Source organism: Oreochromis aureus, linkage group 1 (genome assembly GCF_013358895.1).
Source record: "Oreochromis aureus strain Israel breed Guangdong linkage group 1, ZZ_aureus, whole genome shotgun sequence".
Lineage (NCBI taxonomy): Eukaryota > Metazoa > Chordata > Actinopteri > Cichliformes > Cichlidae > Oreochromis > Oreochromis aureus.
The window spans coordinates 38,556,722-38,583,139 of NC_052942.1; the positions used below are offsets into that span (position 1 = coordinate 38,556,722).

Sequence of the window (26,418 nt, forward strand, 5' to 3'; positions counted from 1 at the left end):
GCGAGGGTCAGTGAGTGACACCCAGGTAAATATCATCTCCTCCAGATGTGTCTTGCACACTTTGAGCAACTTTTAAAATACCAGGTTTCAATTTTTTTATGCTCAAAAGATGTCAGTGAATACTATTGCTGCCATTCATTGTTTGAAAGAGCTGGGCTGAGGCCTGCAGTGAGAGGACACGGGACTACGCCAGAAACACCCAAAAACACGTTGACTTAAAAACTTTATTTTCACATCCACGTCTTCTCATTTCAGGCATGTTCAAGCTGGGACAGCGGCCGCTTCAAGCCGATACTAGAAAGTTTATATTTTTAAAAACACTGACAAAAAGTGGAAATGTCCTTATAAAAATGTTATTATATACATCATAAACAGCATGAGCTATAAAAATACCTTCAATGACAAGTCTTAAAGTGAACCTAGCACCACAATCACAATCGAGTGATAATTGCGTCGCATTCGATATGACATAAACCCGCTTTCAAACATCGACACGCCGTCGTATTACAACACGAGCCCCGCCGATCCCAGCTTCCCTTTTTGTTATTCCTTTTGTCGACATGCTTTTACACCAACTGAAAACTGGTGCCGATCCAAAGGCCAGTTCCTGCTTTGCTCCGGTCAACTTATGCTCCACCTTTGAGAACTATCAGGGTCTCTGCTAAAGAAGCTACTTAACAAACAGTAAAGTTACAATAAGAGCCACAAAAAGAAGATATAACAAAGATCGTCGTTTAAATTGGCATAACGGAACTTAACATGCATTAAAATAAACAGATAAATATTGAAAGGTTTTTTTAAGCTGTGGTAAATGCCTTTTTAGGCATCGGTGAGTCTGCACCTCCACTACTTGGCTAGAGCTTCAACTCTGTCAGATTAAATACATTAAATACAGTAGCAATAAAAGAGCTGCCTTAGAATCAAAAATATATGGATTAGACTTGAAAATATGGAAATCTTTTCTGGTTGAGGGATCGCGTGGTTTTGTGAGGTATGAACACGTCCCTGTAGAGTGGAAAAACGGACTTGAGTCAAGAGCTTGGGCTCCTCCCTTGAAAGCAAAATCGCTTCCCTACAGACACATTTTGCGTCATTTAGTGTGTAATTATTTGACACAAATATTAACGGCTTATAGCACTGTCAATCGTTTTTTAAACATTCCTTTTGAAAGAACATCGTCAATAAAACATTTCATCGTTTGTTCTGAAATGTGTGCACACGAGTCATCGCAGCCTTACAAACGTAACCTTTTGATGCAACAACCGAACCAATCAGAGTACCGTCACTGAAATGACTGGACTACTGTGATACAGTAGATTTAAAATGTTTCCTCCGCGGTCTCGCTGGCGGACAGAAACCTAATGAAAAGCTTGTGAAAGCACAGGGTGGGGGTTAAAGTGAGGACGGGGAGGGGGGAAAGTGCATGTGTCACTCTGCTGTTTGGAGGCTTGCTTGTGCTTCTGACTGCTGCTGCTCCTTGTTCAGGATGATGCTGATGATGTCTCCCTCGTGCTCCTTCATGTGCTCCATCAGTCGCTCTTTGCTGGTGGACTCGAAGCCGCAGATGCAGCAGCAGAACAAGAGCACACAGTACTCCATGCCGGGGCCCGGCGGGGGGAGCTGGCCCGTGCGTGAATGGCTCTGGGACTGAGACTGAAGCTGCGCGGGGTCCTTCCCCTGGGGGCTTACGGACTCGGGGGACCACTTTGAAGGATCTGTGGGAGGTGTGGAGAAGCCCACTGGGCTGTCAGCTGACAGAACAGCTTTAGTTGCTGATGTGGGTGTTAGCGGTGGATCCGCTGTGCTCTTTGCTTTGTCCTTTGAGCGTGGGGACACTGCCGGGCGCTCTGCCACAGACTCTACCACCGCAGATAACTTCTGAGGAGCTCTGAAAGAAGCAGAGGGTAAAATCATGAGATGAAAAATAAGAAGCCTCACTCTTGGTTACTGGTGTCACCCTCAGCGTTTGTACGGCACTGACATTTTACAGGGTTTCTTTTCCTCCCCCGACTGGGAGGACGGTCAGGTCGCTGTACCGGCCGTCCTCGTAGTAAAAAGTAAAAATAAGTGCAAAGTGCAGACAAACACAGTTCTTTAATTTTGTGGGTGTAGAACATGTGTAGAGGTCAGAGGTCAAATGTGACATGATATGTTAAATCTTTATATGGTACTTTCTATATATTGACAATACACAGCACACTTGTAAGAATCATAGTTTCCAAGTTAAAAGGCTTTTTGCCAATTTTCCACCAATAAATCATCATCAGTCATTGAGCACCTTGGTAAAAATAAATGGTAAATGGCCTGTATTTGTATAGCGCTTTACTTAGTCCCTATGGACCCCAAAGGGCTTTACACTACATTCAGTCATCCACCCATTCACACACTGATGATGGCAAGCTACGTTGTAGCCACAGCCGCCCTGGGGCGCACTGACAGAGGCGAGGCTGCCGGACACTGGCGCCACCGGCCCCTCTGACCACCACCAGTAGGCAACGGGTGAAGTGTCTTGCCCAAGGACACAACGGCCGAGACTGTCGGAGCTGGGACTCAAACAGTGGATGCAAAGCAAATTTTAAATGGGACTCAGGGGTATACAATATTTAAAAATTAAAAATAATTACATTAAAATAGCTCATAATACTGTAAACAATCCAGCAGCACTTCCAAACAAACTTGTTCAGTGCTTATATTACTGTACCATCGTGAACTTTAACCTTTAACATGCTAACTGAGGCCTGCAGAGTCTGAGGTGGGACGTCCAATCCTGGGAAGACTGTGGCATTGTGTTAACACACCTGAATTCTCCAGATCATCTCATTTTTATTCATCAAGTATATCTGATCAGCAGCACCTCTCCCCCTCAATTCCTATGGAAGCAGTAAGAGGGTACTTTTACTTTTCACAGGACTGCATATAAAGTTCACGGAAAGTTTCCCCATGGCAGTGCTTGCATGTGCATGCATTGCCACAGCTGCATATTCAGCACGTTTTGCACGAAACACTGCACACTACCTCCTTATAACATGAAATTTAGAGTATAAATGATGAAGGCAATTAGCTGAAAGTCATATATTCTACATAAAAACAGAATTATAGGCGAGATAAGTGATTATTATTATTACTATTATATCAACTTTTTCTGCAGACGAGTCAACAGAAAGCACACACAGCCAAATATTCACAGAAAAACTTGTGACAGCTACCTGCTGAAAGAGGCTTCAGAAACAAACCAGCAACACTAAATAAAATTATTTTCTTTGTTTACATGACCACTCCATTAGACTACCTTTAAAACCATTATAACCTGTATAATCCCAGGACGTGAAGAGCACTGCCAGTTGATTTACTGTTGACATTTACAAACACAGAGATAAAACTTGAAAGAAGGCTGAAGGACCGAGACCCCTAAACTGCAGTTTATGTGCTTACCGGCTGCTCTGGGAGATCGCCTCGTTAATGGCTTTGTTAACCTGCTCGTAGTTGTAGTTCTGGTCTCCGGCGTGCTTCCACATGTGGGATTTAAGCGATGGCGGGTGACTGCACACGTAGCCACACAGAGAGCACCTGAAAGAGAGGAAGAGGAAAAAATAAGAGGAGCAAAAAAATAAATAAATAATGGAGGGAATATGAGCAAAGGAGTGAGAGGGGCTCAAGCTGAAGATGACTTAATGTGTGTACTGAGGTTTTACTAATCCTTCTACTTTCTATCAAGAGGAATCATCCTGACTGAACACTCCACGGGGGACACCGAGCTTGAGAGACGGAGACAAAGAGGGGAGAGAGGAAATCGGATTTGCAGCACGCTGCTGGACTCATTTGTCAAAATTAAAAGAATTATGGAGTTTTAGATCTATTCAAACACTTTCACTTGCAAATATCATTAAGGATAAAGACATCATGCACCCCCTCCCCCCGAACAGCTGACTGAACACGCTCAGAACATGTTATTTATAAAACAAGCCACGATGTCGTTAAAATGAAATCACATAGCAGTAGATTAGCGCGTGATAATGGCCCGTTTCTTTCTCCCAGTTACTGACTCACTTTAGAAAATGTATACTTCGGCTCCATCGTCGTCTTGAAGACGCGATCAGGCCCAGTTTATTCTGGAAGCAGCAGATGCTTTTTGACACCACCAGAAAAAAACCCCACAATCTTTTTGGAGCTGACAGATGGTTTTGATGGTGCATTTAAAAATTCTCTCTTCTGCTCCATTTCACAGCGTTGTGCTTTTGTGTTGCTTTTCATCACGCTTGATGCCTCGAGGCCTCAAAGAGTAATGAGAAATTTAAAACTAAATAAAATAACAATCTCCACAAAAGGATCGGGGAAAATCTATAGCCAATTAATCCAGCCCGTCAGCATCCCACAAAGACTGAACCAACAGCCGTCAAACAGCTGCCTCTGACAGGCAAAGTCAATCAAACTCTGCCGTGTTCATTTGTTTGCTTTGCTTCCTTTCTGCTGCTGAGAAAACTGACAGCACGGAGCCAACGACTGGAACCAGATCCACCTTCTACAGGTGAAAAGGAATTTTAAACGGAAATGGAGTTACAGTTACGTGGCACACACACATGCGCTCACACGTGCACGCACAGGTCACCAGAAAAGATACAGTCATACCAAGTCTACCTCAAAACTCTGAAAATTTGACAGTACTTGCTTTTTCTGTGGTGCCGTAAAAATCACAAGTCTTGAGTCTCTCGTGGTTTCTTTATACTTTGTTTTCAAGGAGTCACACTTTCTTTTATTTGTATTTGTATAGCGACCAACTCACAAGCAGTCGCCTCAAAGTGCTTTATACTGTAGAGACTCTACAGTAATACAGAGAAAACCCGAACAAGGCGACCCACCGCGTGAGCAAGCACTCGGTGACAGTGGGAAGGAAGAACCCTCCGGCAGCACCGGGCTCAGGGAGGTGCAGCCATCTGCTGCGACCGGTTGGGGGTGAGGAGAGGAAGACAAGACAAAGACACACTGGGGCAGTGATTAATAATATCTAAATGCAGAGTAGCGTATGAACCCATGATCATTTTAAGAGACGTCGTTTTGGTTTGTTTTTGAAGGTGCAACCCTAGAATAAGCATGTCTCCTGAGAGGTGACTGGAGCAGACTTCACTCGACATGTAGGTGAAGGAAACAGAGGTAATGAGGAGGTGCTGTGTAGAAATGCAGATGCAGAGATGGAGCGGTTTTTGCAAACAGGACAGAAAAAGGCTGTGGGCAACGAAGAGGGAGGGAGGACCATAGATTCACAAGAATGGAGGAAGGTGCACACAGGTGCACTACAACAGGTTGTGTGTGCCCAGTTCCATTCATAATGTAAACAGGCTCTTGTTACCGCAAAATCTCATTATGCATCACTCGCTGCTTGTACAAACCTGGGGCATTATATTTGTTAATACTTGGTTACATCTGTGGCAGATCTCTCTCCATCCTCCCTCCACGTTGGGCGTGGCTCCCTGTGATTGGCCCTCTGCTCTCAACAGTGAGCCAGCATTTAAATCTGCACAGCGTCACAAGAGATTTGCTTGAGTGTGATAATCCGTGAAACCCTGAGATCCTCGACAGAAACCATTAACTGTTTCTGCCTCACACCTGGAGACAAAAGGCGATCGAGGGGTTTGTGTTTGTTTCCTCGGTGTGGAATGACCTGCCCGAGGACATCCAGTGTCTTCTTTAAAATCGCTGCTAAAGACTCATATCCTCCGTTTTTGGTCATTTTTAGTATACATTTTTTTATTTTAATATTAATTTTAAGTGTGGAATCACATTATTATCTTATGTTGATGCTGCACTTGAGTCATTTATAACAAACATATAAATTGCTTTTGTAATTTCTCCCAGTTTGTTCTTTTACTCTGTGTTTCTGGGAAGCACTCTGTTACCCTGCTATACAAATACACATGTTATTATTATTAGAAATCTAAAACTGAAAATTCAGACTACGTCTTGTTAGTTTTAAATGAGTATTTGCAAAAAGGAGACTGTAAGTAATGAGCACCAGCAGTCGCAGCATGTTATGTCTAGCGTTCTCCAAGACTCGCTGTGACGCCTCGCTTCAGACCAAACAAAAGGTGTGAAAGTCACCCGAAAAGTCAAGATATCTCATCCTCTGCTACTTTACTTTTAAAGCAGTCCGTCTCCCTCAAGTCCCTCCTCGTTATGAAAGAGAAAGAAGGCAGCGTCTGTGCCATTTTGAATGTATGGAAACGAGCGTTGAAGCCTCGCAGGTACCGAGGACAAGTGCTCAGTGAAGTGGAAATCAGCAATCAGAGTCTCGCTCGGGGTTGAGGATTTAACATTTTAAGGAGAGTCGAGTGTTGACTGCCGTTCACTTTCTCCACCCGCCATCCACTAAACTTGCAATCAGAAGCCCACTCCTTAAATCTCCGGACTGAGAGTGCACGCATGTGGTCACAAACAGGTTCTGACCCACACAGGTAACCTACGGACCTTTCAAATACCACTTTAAAGAAAATCTAAGGTCATATGTTTCCAAGTAAACACAAAGCTGATTCAAAATCTAGTGTAAAAGTCTGAATGTGTTTATTAATGTGCAAAGGACACAAAACACTCAACTTGTTTTTCTATACCAGCGGGCTTCTTCAGGGTTTCCTGCTGGAGTGAATTTAATCTCATCCTACTAACATATTTAAAAAAAAATAAAGGTTCAAAGGGCTGAACGTGGATCATGGCACATTTTAAACGGATCCGAACTGAATTTAAGACAATTTCACCAGTAAAAGTCTGTTTGGGCAGACCGGTGAGATGAACTGGACAGCGATTGGTGATAAGGAGCATCTGCTGGCTGACCACAGACTGGATTTTCAGGCTGGAGAGTGATCACTAACAACTGAATCCAGGAAACAGAATTTATGCACCTGACTGATTGTAACCCAGAGCTTTGAGGCATTTTGCCTCCTGGTAAGGAAAAGTGTGAAAGAACGACTTTCATTAAAAAAAAAAAAAAAAAAGCACAACAGGTGTCTCATCGACTCTGAGAGAAATGGAAAAAGTTTGCAAGGGTAACTGCTAACGAGCTGCAAGTGAGCCGCAGCCTTTGGGAATTTTGTTTTGCTAAGAGTTTGGTTTGTTGCCTCTTCTGGATTTCAGGTCGACCCCTGAAGGACATGCAAGTCCTGCTAGTTTTGTGTGTGATGACTATGAAGTTGTGTCTGACTGAGATCATTCCAGCCAACTTGGCTTATGTGTTGATAATTTTAGCTTAATTATAATAAGACTCAAGTACACTTTAACGGTTTTGTTTATGTTTTATCGACTGCACTGTTTTCACCCACCTACAGACTGCCGTCTTTGTCTCTGTGAATTTTGCCTCAACACTGGGTGAAACTGCGGACTGTGGAGTTTGGAGGGAATCCTATTAGAACACGTGTTCGTAAAACAGCCCGCAGCTTCTTCTGGACACACACAGCTCTTCATTCTCACCTCAGAAGTCCAGCGGTCATTGTTATCATCACTCCCTGTGGTGGGAGCGTGTTTGAAGTTTCTCACCTGTACTGCTCCAGCAGCTGCACGGCCTGGTGCTCCTGAGGGTGCCTCCTCATGTGGCTCTTTAAACTGTTCATGTTGGTGGTGGCAAAATCGCAGCTGCAGCACCTGCCGGGGGCATTTAGAAATTAAAAAAAGAAAAGCAAAAAGAGAGATATGAGAGAAGACGGAGAAGACAGAGCAGCTTATTAAACTGGGAAATGCAGCTACAGAAGCAGCATTTTGAAGTCGGTGTGTTGAGATAAAGGACTTGGAGCAAAGAAGGCAGGACATTCCTACTTTAACAAAAGAAATAAATGACAGTGTTTTCTACTTTCTTACACTTGCACTGTGGCTGAGCGATGAAATTGGCACTTCTAGTAGCTTAGAGGCAGATACTGCACTGTACGAGGATTGCAGGAAGAGGATACACTCGGCTCGCTGCCATCAGCCGCACAGCATTAAAGTCAGACACACACACACACACACACACACACACACACACACACACACACACACTTTTCACTTCAAAATTGATTTCACCACAGTGGACATGTCTAGATTCATTTTTAGGTTAATTTGGCTCAAGTTACAAACTGGTTTCTCCTGTAACTACAACAACCGCAACATGTGGGCTGGATTAATTGCACCTATTAATATTTCAGCAACTGTAATTCAAGGAGAGAACAAACTGTGAATTTATCATAAATTATTTATGGAGCTTTGGTTTATTGTGTGCTACATGGAAATGAATGTGGCCTTGCCCCGAGAAACTTAAACTTGTAGAAAGGTAACGCTTCCAAGTTTGGAGCTTTTGAGAAAGCAACAGGGAAACTGTAAATTCAAATTAAAACAGCTTTGAGAGAATTTTTGTTTCCTTTTTCTACCAAACTCATTTAAACATCTTTTTAATAACGAATTGTTTAACTTGTTTAGCAGGTTTTGACACATTAGGACAGAGTCTAGAAAACTGCTTGCCCCCGTTTTCTGACTTTATGCTAAACTAGGCTAAGCTATGGTAGCTAACACCCAGGTGTTGACAGCATGCGGGTCATCTAGCATATAAAAGGGTAGTTATATTGCTGGGTAATGATTTGTGCAACTAGTTACATGAGAAATGAGAACAGAAAAGTACTTATTGGCTGCTAACGCTACTAGAAATAAGAGTATTTAGCAACCTAATAAATGATTATAAGCTTACAGCAGAATGTTTTCAATCAAACCATTTCTTCCCCATAAACAGATAAAGTACATTACATTTCCAGCTGTTTATTACCACCAGCACAGTTATGGTAATATTATGGGCAGACCCCGGAACGACCAGCAGGGCTCTACAGCAGATCTAACAGGGATCCTAATAGACTACAGTATGTAGTCAGCACTATGTTTTCATACTTGTGTTGAACGGTTTGACGAATGAATACTAATGAGAGTTTCAGGCATGATAATGGGCATCTTTGCACTCTGCTGTTTCCCTTCAAGTCCTGCTGTAATGCAGTCCAGATGTTATGCCATCAGATGATAACAGCGATGGTATTACTGTCAGAGTAGTGTTACTGTATAACGTTCAGACCTCATACTCAATTTCAATTATATATTCCAACTCCTAATTGCACGGATTTCCTCTAACAGCTGACGGCCTGCACGGGCTGAGAACAGCTCGTGAGTTAAAGGGGACCCATTGTGCTCATTTGTAGATTCATAGTTTTATTCTTGGACTCCATGAAAGTAGTTTTTCAGAATTTAAAGTTCACATGAATTCCTTATTAATTTTTTACTAGGCCTTTGTTCAGGTAGATGTTTATCTCCCTTTGTACTACCCTAACGCAAGTGGTTGGAGCTTCTGGGGGATGAGATGAACAGATAAGGGGTGCCTACTTTCAATCAAGTCAAGGATTAGACAAGACAAAACTGCCAGAACCTGAGAGTTTAAAAAGTCGGAGCTTTTGGCCTACGTGGCCCAAACGTAACATTTCCTTCATACTGACCACATTATTTGAAACGTTGACCATGTTTAATATGAACACCCTGTATTGTCATGTGAATAAAGAAGGTTTTCACTGGACTCTATTAAGTCATGTGAAAAAACTATGCACACCCTTTGATTCAGAAGGTTGTGGAAGCAGGAATAACTGAGGTATGACTGTAACAGTTCTCACATCACTGTGGAGGAACGTTTCCTCACACTTTTTTTTTCAAAACAACATTTCTTCAATTAATTAAAGGTCTGCAGGTATTTGTTTATCCACAGCTCTCCTGAGGTCCTGCCACAGCATTTTAATGAGGTTGAGTCTGAAATTTGACTGGGCCACTGTAATTCTTATGTTTTCAAGTCATTCTGTTATAGATTCACTGGTGAGTTTGGGATTGTTGTCCTGTTGCGTCACTATTTTGGCCAAGTTTTACCCGTCTGACACGTAGTGTATACTTTGGTACACAGAGGAGTTCATGTTTGACTCAGTGACTGGAAGATGCTCAGGACCAGGGGATGCAAAACAAGCCCAAATCATCACTCCTCTGAAAACTGTGATTGGAAGTTTGCATGAGTCGTGTCTGCAAACCTAAGCCGTGCTGCCATGTTTAGAGAAAAGAGGCTTTCTCCTGGGAACCCTTCTAAACAAGCCATACTTGCTCCACCTATTCCTACTGTGCTGCAATGAACCTGAAAATTCGACATGCCAACTGAGGCTTGTAGAGTCTGGGACGGAGCTCTGAGGTTTTCTGCAGCTTCTCTGACCTTGGGTTCATTTTGCTGGGACGTCCACCCCTGCAGCTATGTTAGTGCAGCTCTGTACTAACACGCATCAGAGTGCTTCAGACCAGCAAACTGGTGAAACATCTGCTTTTATAGGAGGTGCTGATGATTAACCAAGCACATCTGATTAGCAGCACCTGGCTGCTACTTGCCTTTATAATTCCTATGGAGAGAGTAAAGATTTACTTCACTTTCACATGACTGTATGCAGCTGTATGCAGCAGAAAATAAAACTAGGCAGACTGAGCCTGCTTTAACGGTGATGTAATCATACCCAAACACAAAGGAGCAAATTTAAACCAGTGTATGATACTTTTGGTGAAACGCTGCATACATCAGAGCGCACAGCGGCCGTGCGCACAGCACAGTGTTTGATTACTTGTAAAAACATCGCAGCCTGTGCATATTTTTACAGTGACAGTCTTCTGTGTGACTGATGTGCTGACTTTCAGCTTTTATTGGAGGATGTTTACTTCCAGCTTGGGTGTTGAACAGCACAGAACTGTAGCCCTGTCATTATCCTTCTGCGCTGCACTCGAAGCTGAAGGTCAGCACTTCAACCTCCAGTGTGCTGGAGCACCGAGCCAAAGCCACAGAAAACGTGGCAGAGCACTCTGTACTGCTCTGACATGACACACAAGTTTCTTCCTGATATGAGACACTTTAAACGCGCAATATGTGCATGTGAGCAGGCAGAAATGTGAGTTTCACCAGTTTAAGTATAAAAGTAAAGGGTTGACCTTTACGTGTTGACATTTAATTTAGGCCTTTAATTAACAATATTCTCATTATAGATTAATCTGCCCATTGGCTTCTTGTTTAATCGAGGATTTGCTTTGGTTATCAAATGTCATAAAAAAGTGAAAAAGTCAGGGTACAGTTTTCTATCACACATCTGAAAGAAAAGTGGAGGCCTGACATTTGAGAAGCTGGAAACATTAAAAAAAGAAAAGAAGTCCAAATTGATTTCTGTCGATTGACTAGTCACTGCAGGTTCACTTTAATTTCAGGTGTAATTTGATCTGTCCTCATGAAAGCATGAGGATAAGGGCATAACAAGCCACCATCCAGCCGCTCATTTTCTTCACTGCCAAAATATAAAAAAAATCTCCTGTTTCCACCTGTTTACATGTGCTTCCTTCAATATTCACACCTGCATGAGCCAACAACTCCCGACTCGGCATTCTCACACAAGTACCTCGCAAAATTTTTGATCACACTGACTCCAAACTAAATTGGAAGCTGCCTGACCTTTACAAGAGCGAAAAGAAATCAGGCGAACATAATTCTGACTTTACAGCACAAACGTCAGTGCTCTGTTAAGAAACCAACCTAAAGTTTGTGCTTTGAGTTTGAGCTGTGCTAACACAGAGAGTGGGAGAGGGACAAAGTGAGGGCACTGTGTGACAGAGTGTGCCTGTGCCTACACAGGAGATCGCTGTGCTGCTAGGAGCATTTCTAGGCGTTTACTGCCCTCTAAAGGACCAGTTTAAAATGACATGCAAAGCTCAAGTATCTCTTAAAGTAATAGGACATGAATGAGAATTAGCAAATACAATTTAAATAACTCAGTGTGCCTCAAAGGGGAACTCAAAACTAAAAAAGGCAATGCTCTGTCACCATGTAGAAGTCACAGTAGGCTCTAAAAGTGCTCTTTTCACTTAAAGTGGACACCAACAAACCCTTCACTATACACTCATGCATTGTTTTATTTCTGACATGCAGGAAACGTCACTTTTATGCAACTTGCATCAAACGAGACATGCAATGAACCTGAGAAACTGGAGAGCTTTCAGTCTACTTCCCTGATGTATCAGCGTCTTGCTAAAGGTCATATAGCATTCCTGCAACCAGCACTATTCTGTACATTCAAATACACAAACACAGCATGACGGCAAACACGAAGAAATGGAAAACTTTCAAAGCATGACGGGCAGAACGTGAACAGTTTCAATGAAAAAGCCGTGGCATTTGTTCCCCGCTGAACCTCAACACGGGAATAAGATCAATGTTAACCCTACACACACACAGCATTAATCAATGATATCTGCAAAAGTTCTCTGGTGGTTTTAGGAACTTTAATATTAATATTCATTATGAAGATCAACTTTATCTCTTATGACAATGCCATATTAAAAAAAAAAAAAGGATAAAGAATGAAAATATCCAAGGAGCGTGGACAGAAAGCAGCTGGTTTTTCAGTTTTCAGTTCTAAAACCAAATGGTGAAGAAGCCCAGGTATTTAAACCTCATCACATAAGCCAAGATGTAAAAGAGGTTTTCGGTTTCACACCACTGCGAAGGATCCTCACTGAACAGAGGGCGTGGCTTATGACACCTACAGTCAACAATGTAGCTTTTAGTAACCTTCCAAGGAACCTTACGCCCACTCACATCTTGCTTCCAGTTACTACAATAAGTCACATGACAGGGTGAGGCAAGGTCTCACAGTAGTTCCACCCAAAACCTCTGATGGTATTGACCCGTGCCCTTTTTTCCCACCATGGCTCATGTGAGGCTCATGATTAATAGTAGGCCAATGACCCTCTTAAGGGACAACCCCCCACTAGGGTTTAAATATCTGGTTCTAGAACTGAAGAAGCTACTTGGATGAGAGGTGAATGTCTTCAGCAAACTTAAAGGGGTCACTTTCTGTCCAAGCTCCTTACACTACCATGACGTGGATACCTTCTACATGAAAAACAGAAAATGTGTTTTGCTTTACTCAAAGACAACGTGTCTGACCCTGAGGGAAAAGACACCAAAACTGTAGTTCAGAATTTAACTGAGTAAAATGTAATTTAAGGTCTAGTTAATGTGTCCATCTGCATACGTGTAAAAACCATCAAAGATCAAAAGTACAGACAGCAGCTGTAGCAAATAATTTTCATCGTTGTTAAGCTCTTTGTATGTTAGGACTTTCAAACATTCAGCAGGACAAGCAAGAGCAGCCCACTGACCGGTCGTACCGCGTGTTTCTGACACCGCCCCCACCCGACAATAAACACTCGACAGGTACACCAGTCGTCCGTGACTGCCCGCGGGCTGCCTTAGCGCTACCACCACTCAAGTATAAAACAGACATAAAACATGTTTTACACGTTTTTAAAAATAATATGTGAAATATGGACACTTGATAAATTACTCATGCTTTTATAAGATAATTTGATAATTTACGGCTTTAATTCTCCTGGAGAAAAGCAGAATCTGACTGTGAAAATCAAAGAGTGATAAACTGTTTGCTGTTCTGTGGTAGAGGGATGCATCTTCAGCTAACACGACACCATTCAGATTTGATCTGCTTTCACAGTTTGTCAAGTTTTGCTGTTTCCACCACTACATTAATCTCTATAAACACTTATCATCTGGCGCTGAACTGTGAGAACAACAGAAAGCATTACACTGGTACTAGCTTTCTGTTAAATCCAAAAATTATTTTAAGATCCACAGACTTATGTGTTCTCAATTTCTCTGCCCTAATGTACTGCTGGACTCTAATGTCTTCAGACCACCTGTTTCTGTCCCATGAGGTCAGTGGAGGTTAATAAGGAAGATCGTGCCGTTGCTCCAAAAATCCAGAAAAACCTTCCTCACGCGATCAAATGTTCAGCTTCCACTGACAGATGGAAATGTTTTCAACTACTCAAACATCTTAACACTTGCAACTTATTTTAACCATTTTTATTTTAATAATCAATCCTTATCATTTCTTTTTAAATCTAAGTGTCTTGAGATTTTTGTGTATATCCTAATGTCTTACTTAAATGTAATAATCTGTATCCAACTTTGCTTATTTTCTATTAATTTTTAAGCTGAAAAAGTCAAACTTTGTGTGTTCTTTGAATTATAGTAGCTTAGTAATGTTTCAAATGGATACTCACGTCACTGCGCTCATAAATGATTAAACGTCTAATAAAAACTCCTCTAGGTTTACAAGAAACCATCAATCACAATTCACCCAGCGTTGCCGCCACAGGCTAAAAGCATCGCAGGCATCACTAAGGGGCTACATTTCACTGGGAATGGGTCACACCCCCGGGAAGCTAAGAGGTTTCCCAGATGAGAATTGGGAGCAAAAATGTTATGCTATTTTTTTTTGCACTCTATGCATCAGAAACTGTTAAACTATGATTCGGAAAGCTTTGAAAGACATTTGCAGACAGATGCATTCAGATAAACAGTGGAGATATTGGAAGGTCGTTTGCATTAATGCTTGGACGACGTTCTGAGCAGTCGGGATTCTCGATCCGTGTCTTTGCTGGCGTTTCGCGCGTGTCACGTACTTTCAATGACCATCTTTAGTTGTGCACTAAGTGAGAATGAAAAAAGATCTTACTGGAGCCTGAATTTCAAACAGGACACGTATGAAACAGAGGCACGACCACAGCCGCTGCTGGAACTTTATGAGGTTTGCAATGGGTGTGGTATTTTTCCATATTGCTTTATAACTTATTTACTATCTTTTTCTCGCTCGCTATCGCTCTTTCTCATACATGTTCTGCTGTTAGACTTGGGGTTGTGCAATAGCTTGCTCAAAGTTCAGTTTGCGCAGGCTAACATGAACAGGAACCTTTACAATCATTATTTTATAAAACTAAAAATGATCAATTTTAAGGTCATTCAGAAGAAGCTGCTCTGATCCTTCTCTAGCTCTCCACACACACAAAATCATTAAATACACTCACAGACAGATCACTGTCAAAATCCAAAGGGGAAAAAAGGCAACTATGTGTTTTACCACTTAAACAATGTGTCACACTGCAGGAAACCTCAAACAGATAACAGAAAAACGATCATTCAGCTCTGCGGGCCGTTTGCAGCTGTTGATTCACCGTCTTACCCTTTAGTAACGATTTGTTGTTATCATCAATCACTCGCAGATATTTCCCAAGACTGTCTGTTTCAAATTCACTGCCGACGACGTGGCTGACGTTCTGATTTGTTTTTTCACACCCAGTGGGTCCAATTTCCATAGAAATGTAAGATTTCTGTGAAAATTGGAGAATCTGTAGTGATTTGCTGAGAAAACTCTTCAAATCTACAATCTTCATACACATAAGACTTCAGCATTAATGCTGGCAGCCGTGCTGTTGGAACGGCCACCATCATTAGTCATGCTGACAAACTGTATTGTTCGAGTGAATCATGTACAGTGTACCGGTTCACCCTTACAAGAGCCAGTCACACATTTTTTTCTTCTAAACTATCCATTTAGTTCAACATTTAGTAAAAAAAGTGAAATTCTATGAAAATAATCTTTTTAAATGTTCCCAGTAACATTAAGCACTGCACAGAGTGCATCATAATGAAGCTGCTCCCAGCTCGCTGTTGTTAGACTGTGCAAAAGACCTTTTAGGTCCTTTAAGGTCCTCATCAATGATAACTCTAACTAACAGAATATGCATTTATCCATCTATACACATATCCCATTTATTCATTTGTATCCATCCCTCCCTCCCTGGAGCCTACCTCAGGTGTCATGGGGCAAGAGGCGGGGCATTTTTTGTTCCTTTCTTTAAAAACAAACAAACAAACAAACTCAAATCTTGGCAATCAGGTGACAAAGAAAGTAAAATGCACGACCGGCCAAAGCACCACAAAGACTGTGGTGCATGACACAGGATGTGGCGTCAAATTCAGTGCACCACACCTGTGACAGGGGTGCAAGGTGTTACCGAGAAGTTCAAGCACTTAAAGATTTCTCTCAGGAGAAGCTTCACATGTATGTGCTGCTTAGACACTGGACAACAGGCGTGACTGCGTTTGGGGGAGGACATCTTTGCCAGCAACAAATATCTCACAAGATATGTGTCAACACAAGGCCACTAATTTTGCTGTTACTAACATTACATGAAAGGTTGATTTCTTACTACAATGATTAACTTTTAAAAACACAATTTAAAAAAAACTGCTAAAACTTGGATATTATCCTTAGGTGAGACTTGGCTAGTGGGAGGTGAAATGAGCAGATGGCGCAGGTTTTCTTTCACAACTCACCGATAAGGTTTGTCAGAGTTATGAATGCGCCGGTGGTTCCTCACCCCGACGTACGTAGAGCTGGTGTAGTTGCACACGTCGCACTTGTACATCTTCTGTGGACTACCTTCTGTAAGAGAAGGCAACGTAAACAGACTTTTACGACTTGTTGAGAACAACACCGAGGCATCAGCTAAATATCGTAACAATTAATGGCGCCATAAAAACATAAAACACGTCTTACCTTCATCTGTTACCCGCTCCGTTTCCTCCATTGTGGCCGCCGTCTCAGCGACTGGTGTGAGCATTTCCACGTCACTGCTGAAGCTGTGGTGCTCTCTTTCATGGTTTCTTAACTGGCTCTAAAAATGAAAAGAAACAGGCATACTGTGAGATTTCTAAATAAAGTAATTATGATACACTGAATGGATTAAAAACAGCTGGCAGATTTCCCCAATGATGCACTTTGTGGTCTTTATTAGGCATTTTACCTCACACCTCAGGCACAGATATGAGAACAGGGGGCCTGCTTTCACACCTCCCAATTAGAAACTCTTAGCGTAACTCCCAGATCTGCTGGATAATATGATGAACTTAATAATCTCTGCTGCAGAGAGCCAGCAGAGCCCGATGATAGCAGCGGAATCAATACCTTTATCCTTCGCCTACATCCGACTGCTGCAAACTTTCCTTGCAGCTCTAAAACGTGCACTTCTAAATACCAAGGTACAGGTGATTTCTCAGCTAATTTATCGACTCAAGCTTTAATCTATTATTACCGTTTGATGACCGACAAGAAGAGATGCTGACAAGAGAGAGGACTCAGTAAATGTTCCAGTGTTGGGTGAAGATAAAACCAGAGGCATTATAAGCAGGAGGAACACTCAACAAGTCTTGAATAAAGCAGACAGCTGACCCAGCTCTGCCAGCACTGAACCAATCAACAGTCAAACTTAGAAACATGTCAGCTAAATATGAGCAGCCTGACACTATTCTAGCTAACTATTGGATGTTCAGTCCCCTCAGTTCCTCCTGTGTATTTCAGGATGCTTTTAAGCTGCAGTTGTTGTTGTTTTTTAAATAACAACAATATTAATCTCAATATAAGGAATAAAAATCACAGCCTCAACATAAGGACTTGAAAGTTCATAAGTTAGTTCTGGAGGGAGATTAATGAAACAAGTGGAACAGACATGAGGGATTGTAGAAAAAATGGGAAAAACTAGAAGGACAAATGTGTTTGTCCCGGCAAAAAAAACTGACCAAGACAAAGAGCCGGGACCCAGGAGGGAAGAAGTACCAGCCTCTTATTTGTTTCTACCAGCTGACACCGCATATAAAACACAGGGACACGACCACAAGGTAATAAAGACGCGATGCACCAGCACAAGCATAAATGCTGGCAACGATGGCGGCCACTTGTGAAGGTTACGTCGTACGCTCTATAAAGATTATCTGAGTCAAAATCAGGCCTTACCTCCAGAAGACTCGATAAACTACACCCAGTATACACACAGCTGTTTGTGTTGGTGGCAACTTCAAAATATCAAGGTTGGAGGATGACGTGACAAGCAAACCATCACTAAATGCTGGCGATGATTATCACAGCGCCATGATACAGCTATTGTGTGATAGTCAATACTAGACAATTATTCTATGTTAAAATTATGATTATCTGTGTAACTGTGTTCCCCTGCTGTCCATAATTTCCTTTTAAGGAGTCATAAAATCGTAACTCTGACAAAACATAACAGTAAAATCATTTAGAGTCTCTGAATACAAAAATATATGTATTGTATTCATACCTGAATACGTCTTTATAACAGCCTCACTACGAGAACAAAAGCAAAAGACAAAAACTCCAATATACAGTCTTTGTGTTCTGCAAAGATATTTAAAAAATGTATTTAATTAAAAAACAACATGCTGTTATAAACTGTCACCTCTGCACGAAGTGACCACAATCACACATGCATGCTTTCAGTTAGTCACATGGAGAAGATCGCCCACCACGCCAAGTATGTGTGTGACACATTCAACTGTAGCGCTGAGCAATTCATCAGGATTAATAAGCCATTATTGTGCTTCATTTGTTCAACACTGATGCTCTTGATACCCCTTTCACGCCCTGTTCTTTGGGATATTTTTCATTCATTCCTTTTGAAAAAAGTCAGATAAATTCACTCCTACTACAACAATGTCTTCTGTAACTGAGGAGTCCTGGTCATTTACATTCTTCCACAAATCCTCATCAGAAAATCCTCACATGTGCGATGTTGGAAAGAAAGATTAGATTAAAAAATGTTTCAAATGAAAGGACCGCACTCACCTTGTAGTGGAAGGCATCTGGACACTGCTTGCACTGGTACATCCGGCTCTTGCAGTGGTGGATCATGTGGTTTTCCAGGTCTTTACTGTCTAAGGCGATGTGCTCACAGATGGGACACTGATACGGCTCCCTCTGCCTGTGCACCCGCAGGTGCTGTTTAATGTAGCCCTTATTGCCACTGCTGTAGCGACACAGGCGGCAGCGATACGGCCTCTCGCTGCCGGGGATGTAATCCACCAGACTGCTGTCAGGAGAGCCGACCAACCCGTCCATCCCCGGGACACTGGAGCACACGTAGCTGCCCGCTCCGTTCGCCGCGACCACTCCAGCTCCATTTTGGAACTGTGCGTTATCTTGAAGCTCTTTCAAGATGTCTTCGTCCGAGGCGTTCTGGTCTGAGCGCTCCCGCAGTCTTTCGATGACTGTGAGCAGGGAAAGGCTGATCCCGCCATTAGCTGCAGGCCCGTCGTCGTCTCCTTTGCCCAGGCCCAGAGATCCCAGAGCCTCCTCTCTGCCCTCATTACAGTCCAGCATAGCTGCTGCCGTTCCCACGTCAGACGCCTTCTGTCCGGCTGCAGCCCCCTCTGTAGGTTTCTGGCCTGCTTGCGGGCTCTGCGCCTGTGCCGGAACAGTCTTCAGAGCTACCTTGGCGCCAGAGTTGGGCAGCTCGGGCGTCCTCATAGGCATAGCCACGAGGGCCTCGGCAGCCAGCGAGTGCAGGCGGAGAGACTCCGAGTGCGTCCTCTTGCGACCAGCTGGGGGGACGTTTTCATCCCGTGGAAGGTCGTTACTTTTAGCGATGGAGGATTTGATATCGGCTCCTAAATGCTGGCTTTCGTTAGTGTTCCCCGGACTGTAGCAGAGGACCACCTCATCTTTCACACCTTCCACATGGTCCTGCTCTTCTGCTTTTTTCTCCAGTAAGCTCTTATCCCCGTCCACATCTGGGCTGAGCAGAAGTGGGTTAGAGGCCATGACTGAGTCCTCAGCTGAAGGAAGGCGTTCTACGATCACATTGATATGGCCGGCGCTGTTGGGGCTTCTGTTGATGATCTTCTGAGCCGATGACAGCAAGCTGTCGGTCACAGAGGTGCTTTCATGATGACCGCCTATCTCCACCTCCGTCTCTGCCTCAGTGGTCACCTGCACCTCCACCACGGGCTCCTCAGACGTCAGGTCTTTGATGGGGTACTCGTCCTCTTCCTCTGCTGTTTTTGGACTTTCACTGAGATGAGAGCCTTGAAGATTCAGCTCTTCCTGTTTGTCCTCGACAGCCACAGGCATGCAGAGCTGCAGCTTGAAGCCAGTGGGGAGCTTTTGGAGGCTTTTATCTTGAAGAACAACTATTTCCTCTCTGGCAGACGCATTGTCAGGAGCCGCTTGCACCTCTCTCTTTGCAGAACCTCCATCTTCATCCTCAAAGATGGGATAGGAGCAGTCGACGAGGCCGGCGTGCTTCCAGGCGTGGGTTTTGAGCATTCGCTGCTGACTGCAAACGTAGCTGCAGATCAGGCAGCGGTACAGGCCATACTCCTCATAACTGTACCACTTCTTCTTCTGTGGCAACTCCTTAGCACAGCTCACTGAGCTTTTCTTCACTTCGGTTCCTGCACTGCAGTTGTCACCTGTTCGATCCACATCCTGCTTTTTTAAAACCTCTTCCTTCGCCTCACTCACCGGGTACTTCCTCTTCTGGTTGTCTCCATTGTCAAAGTGCATCCTGACGTGCGCCTCCAGCTGCTCGTGGTCTCTGGAGGTAAAGTGACACTCGGAGCACATGAGGATGAGGTCACTGTGCTGCTCGTTGTGCTGCTTCAGGTGTTCTTTCAGCAGGGGCAGTGTTTGTGAAAGATAAGGGCACAGGCTGCACTGATAGCACGTCACCGTCCGCTTGTGGTTGCTGCTGTTGGGGTTGGCAGCTACCTCTGCCACCGTGGTGGTCACATTGTTGTTATCATCACCTGACACAGGTGAGGAAAGACTGCTGTCAGCTGTGCTGCGCTCTAAACCCACCTCCTCCTTAAAGTTCCTTTTAATTTTCTTACATATAGAGCCGCCCCTCTGCTCAGCTCCCCTTTCCCCCACTTGGAGCGCTCTTTTCTGTCCCCCTGATGTGCAGCGACGCTGGGGCCGCTTCTCCACAATCTTGCTGAGCTTCTTTATGACCTGGATGAGAGAATCATCTGCTGGTTTCTGCTGAAAACCCTGGGAGGATTGTTTCTCTTTGGTTTGCCGTGTGTGGGAGCCCAGTGCCGACGACGTGGAGCAGGAAGACGAGGCAGCGGATGAGTGTGTGATGACATTAGTGATCTCCTCCATGACCTGGAAGACAGCAGAGAACAAAGAGTGAGGAATCTGATTGGTGTTACACGGTAAACTTTTTAAGTAGATGACCTAATTTATAATATAAATGAATTTTTTAAAAGTTAGAGAAAAGAAGTATGGCCATAAATGTTAGACATAAAAGATGGAAATAGCTTCCACATCTGAAAAGTGAAACCAATGTGAAAGAACATCCAAAGTGCATTATTTTTAGTGCTAGACAGAGTTAGCAGGACCGCTACTATTCAAGGCCGCTGGTGTTTATTAGACATAGGAATCCCCAGATATGAAACTGCTGTATTTGAACTTGGGAAAGACACAGTGCTGGTCAAGAGTCCACATCCACCATCTGCCCTCAGTGCAGTTTTTCACTTTCTCACTCTGCAATGCAGTGTTTCTCTAACTGTGGGGCACAGACTCAGTGCAGGTCAATGCAAGATAGGAACATTTAAAGAACCACTGTTTAAAGACTCTTCTTGGCTGTGCTTCAAGCTCCATCTCTGACCTCCTGCTACCCTATAAGACACTCGGGCAGAGGTCTTTTGTCTGTGTCGTGCCGAAAAGAGTGCAGAGTGTTTGAAGTTGAGGTCTGGAGGATGTGGAACAGCCTGCCCGGGGAAATTCAGATCTTCAAGTCGTGTCTTAAAACAGACTTTTACAAGAAGGCTTTTCCTTTTTTCCCCCTTTCCTTTTTAATTTCCTTTGCATTTCTCACAACAGTTATTTTTGGTTTATTCTGATACTCATGTAAAGCACTTTGTAACATGAAATTTGAAAAGTTGTACATGAATACAGTTATCATGTAACACAGTTAACACCCATTAAAACACTGAGTCATACTTTCAGTTTAAGATATCTAAGACAAGAAGACGTGATCACTGGGGCAAAAAACCCACCAAAGACAACCAGCATCTCTCATGTTTGTGGAAACTTTCTTTCCACACGATTATCTTATTTTATTTTATTGCGCTTTCATGAAGCCTTTTTTGTCCTTTTCCTTTGTTTCATCGTTGCAAAGTTTTTCTGTAACGAACAGAAACTCGCTCATTCAAATTTTTACTAACAGGCCACAGCTGAACGTACACCAGGCAGTCACGACGGCTGACTGGTTCGATTTTACTCGACTTGCAGCTGTTGCAAAGCGAGTTTCACTTTCCTCTTCTGGACAAAGTCCCAAAGTGCAGAAAAACAGCTTCATTCCAGCACCAATCACTCAGAGGATCAAATCGTAGCTTTACTATCTCAATATTTTTTCCTTCATTATGTTTTGCAATGCTTACCCGTTCTCAGCGTTTCCTCTGCAGAGTGCGCATATGATGAAGGATGACTTCTGCAGACCAAATCTACCTACAAGTACAAATACAGTAACCTGAAGCTGTGTGTTTGGAAAGAAGAAACAGGTTTGCGGTGCTGCGTGTCTTTGATGGCAGAGTTTGCAAAGAGTAAACAGTTAAAATGATCTCAAGCTACTGAAGATGATGTCATTCTTCTTTTCTGTCTTAATAATGTTCAGGAGCTTGATGAACATTATGTAGCGAGGTGTTGGTGCGCTCAAACGTCCTGGACCACAGGGCGACCATATCTGACTTCAGGACTTTTTAGGTGGATGATGATGAAAATCTGACACGTAACTACAAAACAATGTTTCTGTGGCCTGAATGTTGAACTGCTCGCTGTTGTAAAGCTCTCCCTCATCGCTTGTGCTGTATGAAATCAGTTTGAATCAACACACTGTCTGGATTCCTCCATCAGCTGACTGTGGCTGTGGATAATTAATGGACTGTGACCACACTCTGCGACGCTTACTGGCTTCACTGCCAAGAAGACAGACACAGAAAATCTGTATCAAACCGGCTCATATCACAATATCTGGGGGACTTTTGCATTTACTGGAAAGGACAAACTGCAGAGAGCAGCTGATCAACACCCAACACACTCAGAGTGTCAATCCTCATTTTTATACTGTACATATAGTAACTAGTTATCCAGCCGTTAATTCATAATTTACTCCAACATCTTCACACTCTGCGCCATAAACATGCTGTGTTGTTGTCAGTACTGTCTGTTGTCCATCTACACTCTCACTTCCTCATATGTGTACACATACTTAGTCAATAAAGCTGATTCTGATCCCACATTTCAGGCTTAAGCTCCATATTGAATCACATCTACATTTTTATTTATTGAATCGCTTCTTTTAACATTCAATTTAACTGACCTCCCTCTTTAATATCAATACTTTTGTATAGTAAATACTTTATTGAACAAAAGTATATTTTTGTGTTTTTGGATCCTACATATCCTGTTGATTCTTCACATAAACGTGAATTTTATCCTTTTTAGAAGGATTAAGTTGTATAATGTATTCCTAGCTAGCTATAAATTGGATGATCTTGTAATTTAAAAAAAAGGTGTTAACTATTAAAAAACCTCTTGTGTGGCACACTTTGAGAATCACTTCCACACAGACTGCAAAACCATTTCGATCTGTCTCTGTCTTTTAAAATAAATCTGTACTAATGACATTTATCACTCGAGTATTTACCAAGAAGTTAGTGACAGGAAATCAGTCAATCGACTAATGGGATAAGTGTGACAGCTTAACTTCTTCCTGATAAGTCCTGTCCCTGCACAGTCAATACAGACCTTGTGCACCATGTGCATTTGTTTACATGGGAAGCTGAAGAGGAAACGGGCACATCTCCTGTGGCTGAATTCCTTCCATCTCCACGTGTCATAACACTGCCCTCCTTCTCACTTTCTGACCACAAACTTCCTCTTTCTCCTACTTCTGCTTCTGTGTGAAAACATCAAAACATGTGGAATAGACATTTGGGGAAGGAAAACCACGACGGGATGTCGTAGTGTATTCATCCAACCAGCTGAATTTTGAATTCTGTGATGAGGAGAGATTCAAAATGAGCTGAATCCGAGCTACAGTCAGTCTGTACTCCATTTTTATGCGCCTGCGATCAGTCAGCTTCTCTCTGGACTCCATCATGTGCTTTAACCCGTCTCAGATGAGCACCTGTTATGTCAGGATCTAAAAATATGCCATCCACTTTCACTCCCCTGTAGGATGAAGTTGCACACAGCCTCTCACTGTGAGATCTCACACAAAAGCAGCCTTTTACCCGCTGATGTGAGCCAACACACTGCTGCTGCCTTCACGCTACAAAAACATTTTCACGTTTTTAAAAGATGGGAAAAGTCAAAAGGAGCCTGGCACACGCTGTTAGCTCCGCTGTTAGCCTCACAGCCTGCTAGTCAAACACACACACGAGTCTCACACACTGCTAGCAGAGAGACACATGAATGTACAAGGACGCGTCCGTGCTGCTTGTGGTTAATGGGTAACGGAGGAGCGCGAAGGTGTGTGGAAATAAAAATATACTCACGGACACGGAGACGTTTGGCGCTCTTTGTCCTCAGCACATAAAACCGCTTTCTTTTATTCGTTAGCCATAAAAAGTGGCCCCTCTCTCTCTCTCCCACATTGCAAAATGGCGAGGATGGAATAACAGTCACGTGACTCGGAGTCTGAGTCAGGTGACCGACGCCGACCGATGATTGACAGACTGTCTTGCTGTTGCCTTCAAGTGCCCCTCGTAAAAAGCAGCGCTTTTAACTTTTCTTGCAACCTAACCAACCAGTGCAGTAATTTCCACAATAAAGAGCATATTTTTAAGTCCTTAAATTAAGACGATAACCAGAGGCGTTGCTTAGGCCCAGGACAGTGGGGGGCCCCTAAGAGCTGACAAACTTTACTCAATCTACTCAATCTAGCTGCCAGGGGTGTGCATAAAATAAATGCTGCCTGTCTGAACTGTGGAAAGCTAGCATCACATTATTTATTTTATTTACTGTGATATTTAATATTAAAGCCACATTTTTGTTTTAATTGATGTCAGATTATGGTAATAAACATAAGGCCCTTGGGGCCAGAACCGTCGGCAAAGCCTCAAATCCGGCCCTCTGCATAGGTTTGGAAAAGAAGAAAACTCTTCTTTCTTACCCAGCAGATTAACTCAACATCAGCCACTTAATTGAAGTGTTGTTCTTAAGTCCAAACAGCTCTGAATTGAGCACAACCTCCTCACTTCCTCTGTCAATCTGGTTGGGTCTAAGTTTAGATTAATATCTGCCACATTTTTAAAAACTGTCACCTATTTGGTACACCGGCACCAAATTACATATATGTAACTTCACTGGAAAGGTAAGATCTGAAAGCCTAAAAGTGTGGTCTTTTATGCCTTTCCTTACTTTGCGTCATACATATTGTAACCATGGAGGATGCTTAAATAAAACATTTCCAAAGTTTGTGATAGCTTAAGAGTTTCTACTCAAGGCCGTGTGTGGAGAGGGGTTAAATTTTGGTCATCTCAGGCACGCAGCTCTTGCTATGAACACAGAGGCTCCACACTCCTGTTATCCAAGCCTTCATCTTGGCAGAGGCAGCCAATCAGAAGAAAGTTAGTTCAAAGGCAGAGGGGGCACAGAGCTGCTTGTTTCAGACAGAGCATGAAGTGAGGGGGTGCACCCAGACCCAGTGTAACTGAACTCTGAATTATGCAAATCAACTCTGAGCAGAATATGCAGAAAACATGAACGTGCACCTGGCAGTTTGTGCCTCTCACTCAAAACGTTCACCCACTCGTCGATGGAAGAGATGGTGAGAGGGCGTAACAGCCACTCTCCAAACCAACAGGAACAACCTGGTGCATTTATGACTTATTGTTAGGTAGTTATAATACACAGTCATACATGGGCAATGCTTCTACCACTTACAGTCTGAGAGACACAGAATGATGACTGTTTAATCATTGCAGATATTGTCCTTAACCTTGTATTGTACATGTACATGTATGTATTAAAATCGTGCTTATCAAAATGCACCTCGTTCAACTCACAGTTGTCTTTTCCTCCTTCTTTTTCTTATGGTTAAGTTTTACAACAACACCAAGACATTCCATAATAATGGTGCAGTTTATCTGTACGTTGCTTTTCACATGCAGTGGTAGAGAGTGCTTTCCACAAAAGGCCTGGTAGAAGAATTCAGCACAGTAAAATTAAATGCAAATCACAGCATACAGGAAACAAATCAGGCAACTTCATTTCAATATAGCCAGATTTGCAATGTGTTTTTACGTTCATGATTTTGCTTTGACAAATGTTTTTACTGGCTAAACATAGTTTTTATATCTGTGTTTACTGCGTTTGGTGAGTGAGAAACCCATAGGCTATAAATTCTGCACACCAAAGGGCTAACTTTGATTCCTGCTTCTGGCAAAACTCTGATTTACAATTATTGACATTAATGCTGGAAAAACACGGCTCCAAATATTATGCATTTAACGACACACCACTGTTAGTATCTTTTTATATTTTTCTTACAGTAGCTCAAAAGTGATATAACTTTATTCTTTCAGTTTAAAAAAACTTGTTTGTTTGTTTTTTAGCTGAAACAACAAAGTGAAATGTGATTTTTTTTTTTTTTTTTTTTTTAGGATTCTTTATGCTGCTGCTGTTGTTTAGCTGTAGA

General features: G+C 42.7%; 1 protein-coding gene across 3 annotated transcripts; it reads right to left on the bottom strand.

Moving 5' to 3' along the window:
* Positions 1–210: 210 nt before the first annotated feature.
* Positions 211–24,421, bottom strand: znf507 (zinc finger protein 507). 3 transcript variants are annotated; one of them, XM_039613606.1, is made up of 9 exons: positions 24,275–24,421; positions 23,523–23,673; positions 22,157–22,223; positions 18,555–20,876; positions 16,470–16,587; positions 16,247–16,355; positions 7,519–7,623; positions 3,433–3,567; positions 211–1,888 (listed from the first exon to the last, which is right to left on the bottom strand). In XM_039613606.1, exons 4-9 carry the CDS (start codon positions 20,871–20,873, stop codon positions 1,429–1,431), a joined length of 3,246 nt encoding a protein of 1,081 aa, XP_039469540.1. In that variant the 5' UTR covers positions 20,874–20,876; positions 22,157–22,223; positions 23,523–23,673; positions 24,275–24,421; the 3' UTR covers positions 211–1,428. The 3 variants fall into 3 exon arrangements, with proteins under 3 accessions (XP_039469540.1, XP_031599562.1, XP_031599563.1); XM_031743702.2 differs by lacking the exon at positions 23,523–23,673; XM_031743703.2 differs by lacking the exons at positions 22,157–22,223; positions 23,523–23,673.
* Between the last annotated feature and the right edge of the window lie 1,997 nt (positions 24,422–26,418).

What these genes read in the sequence shown, in the direction of transcription:
- znf507 (XM_031743703.2), bottom strand. Translation starts at nt 20,873, where the DNA reads ATGGAGGAGATCACTAATGTCATCACACACTCATCCGCTGCCTCGTCT. An exon ending in CAGCTGCTGGAGCAGTACAG is followed by an intron (nt 3,568 to 7,518) that starts GTGAGAAACTTC and finishes CCTCTCTTTCAG; the next exon opens with GTGCTCTCTGTGTGGCTACG. An exon ending in GCGATCTCCCAGAGCAGCCG is followed by an intron (nt 1,889 to 3,432) that starts GTAAGCACATAA and finishes TGCTTCTTTCAG; the next exon opens with AGCTCCTCAGAAGTTATCTG.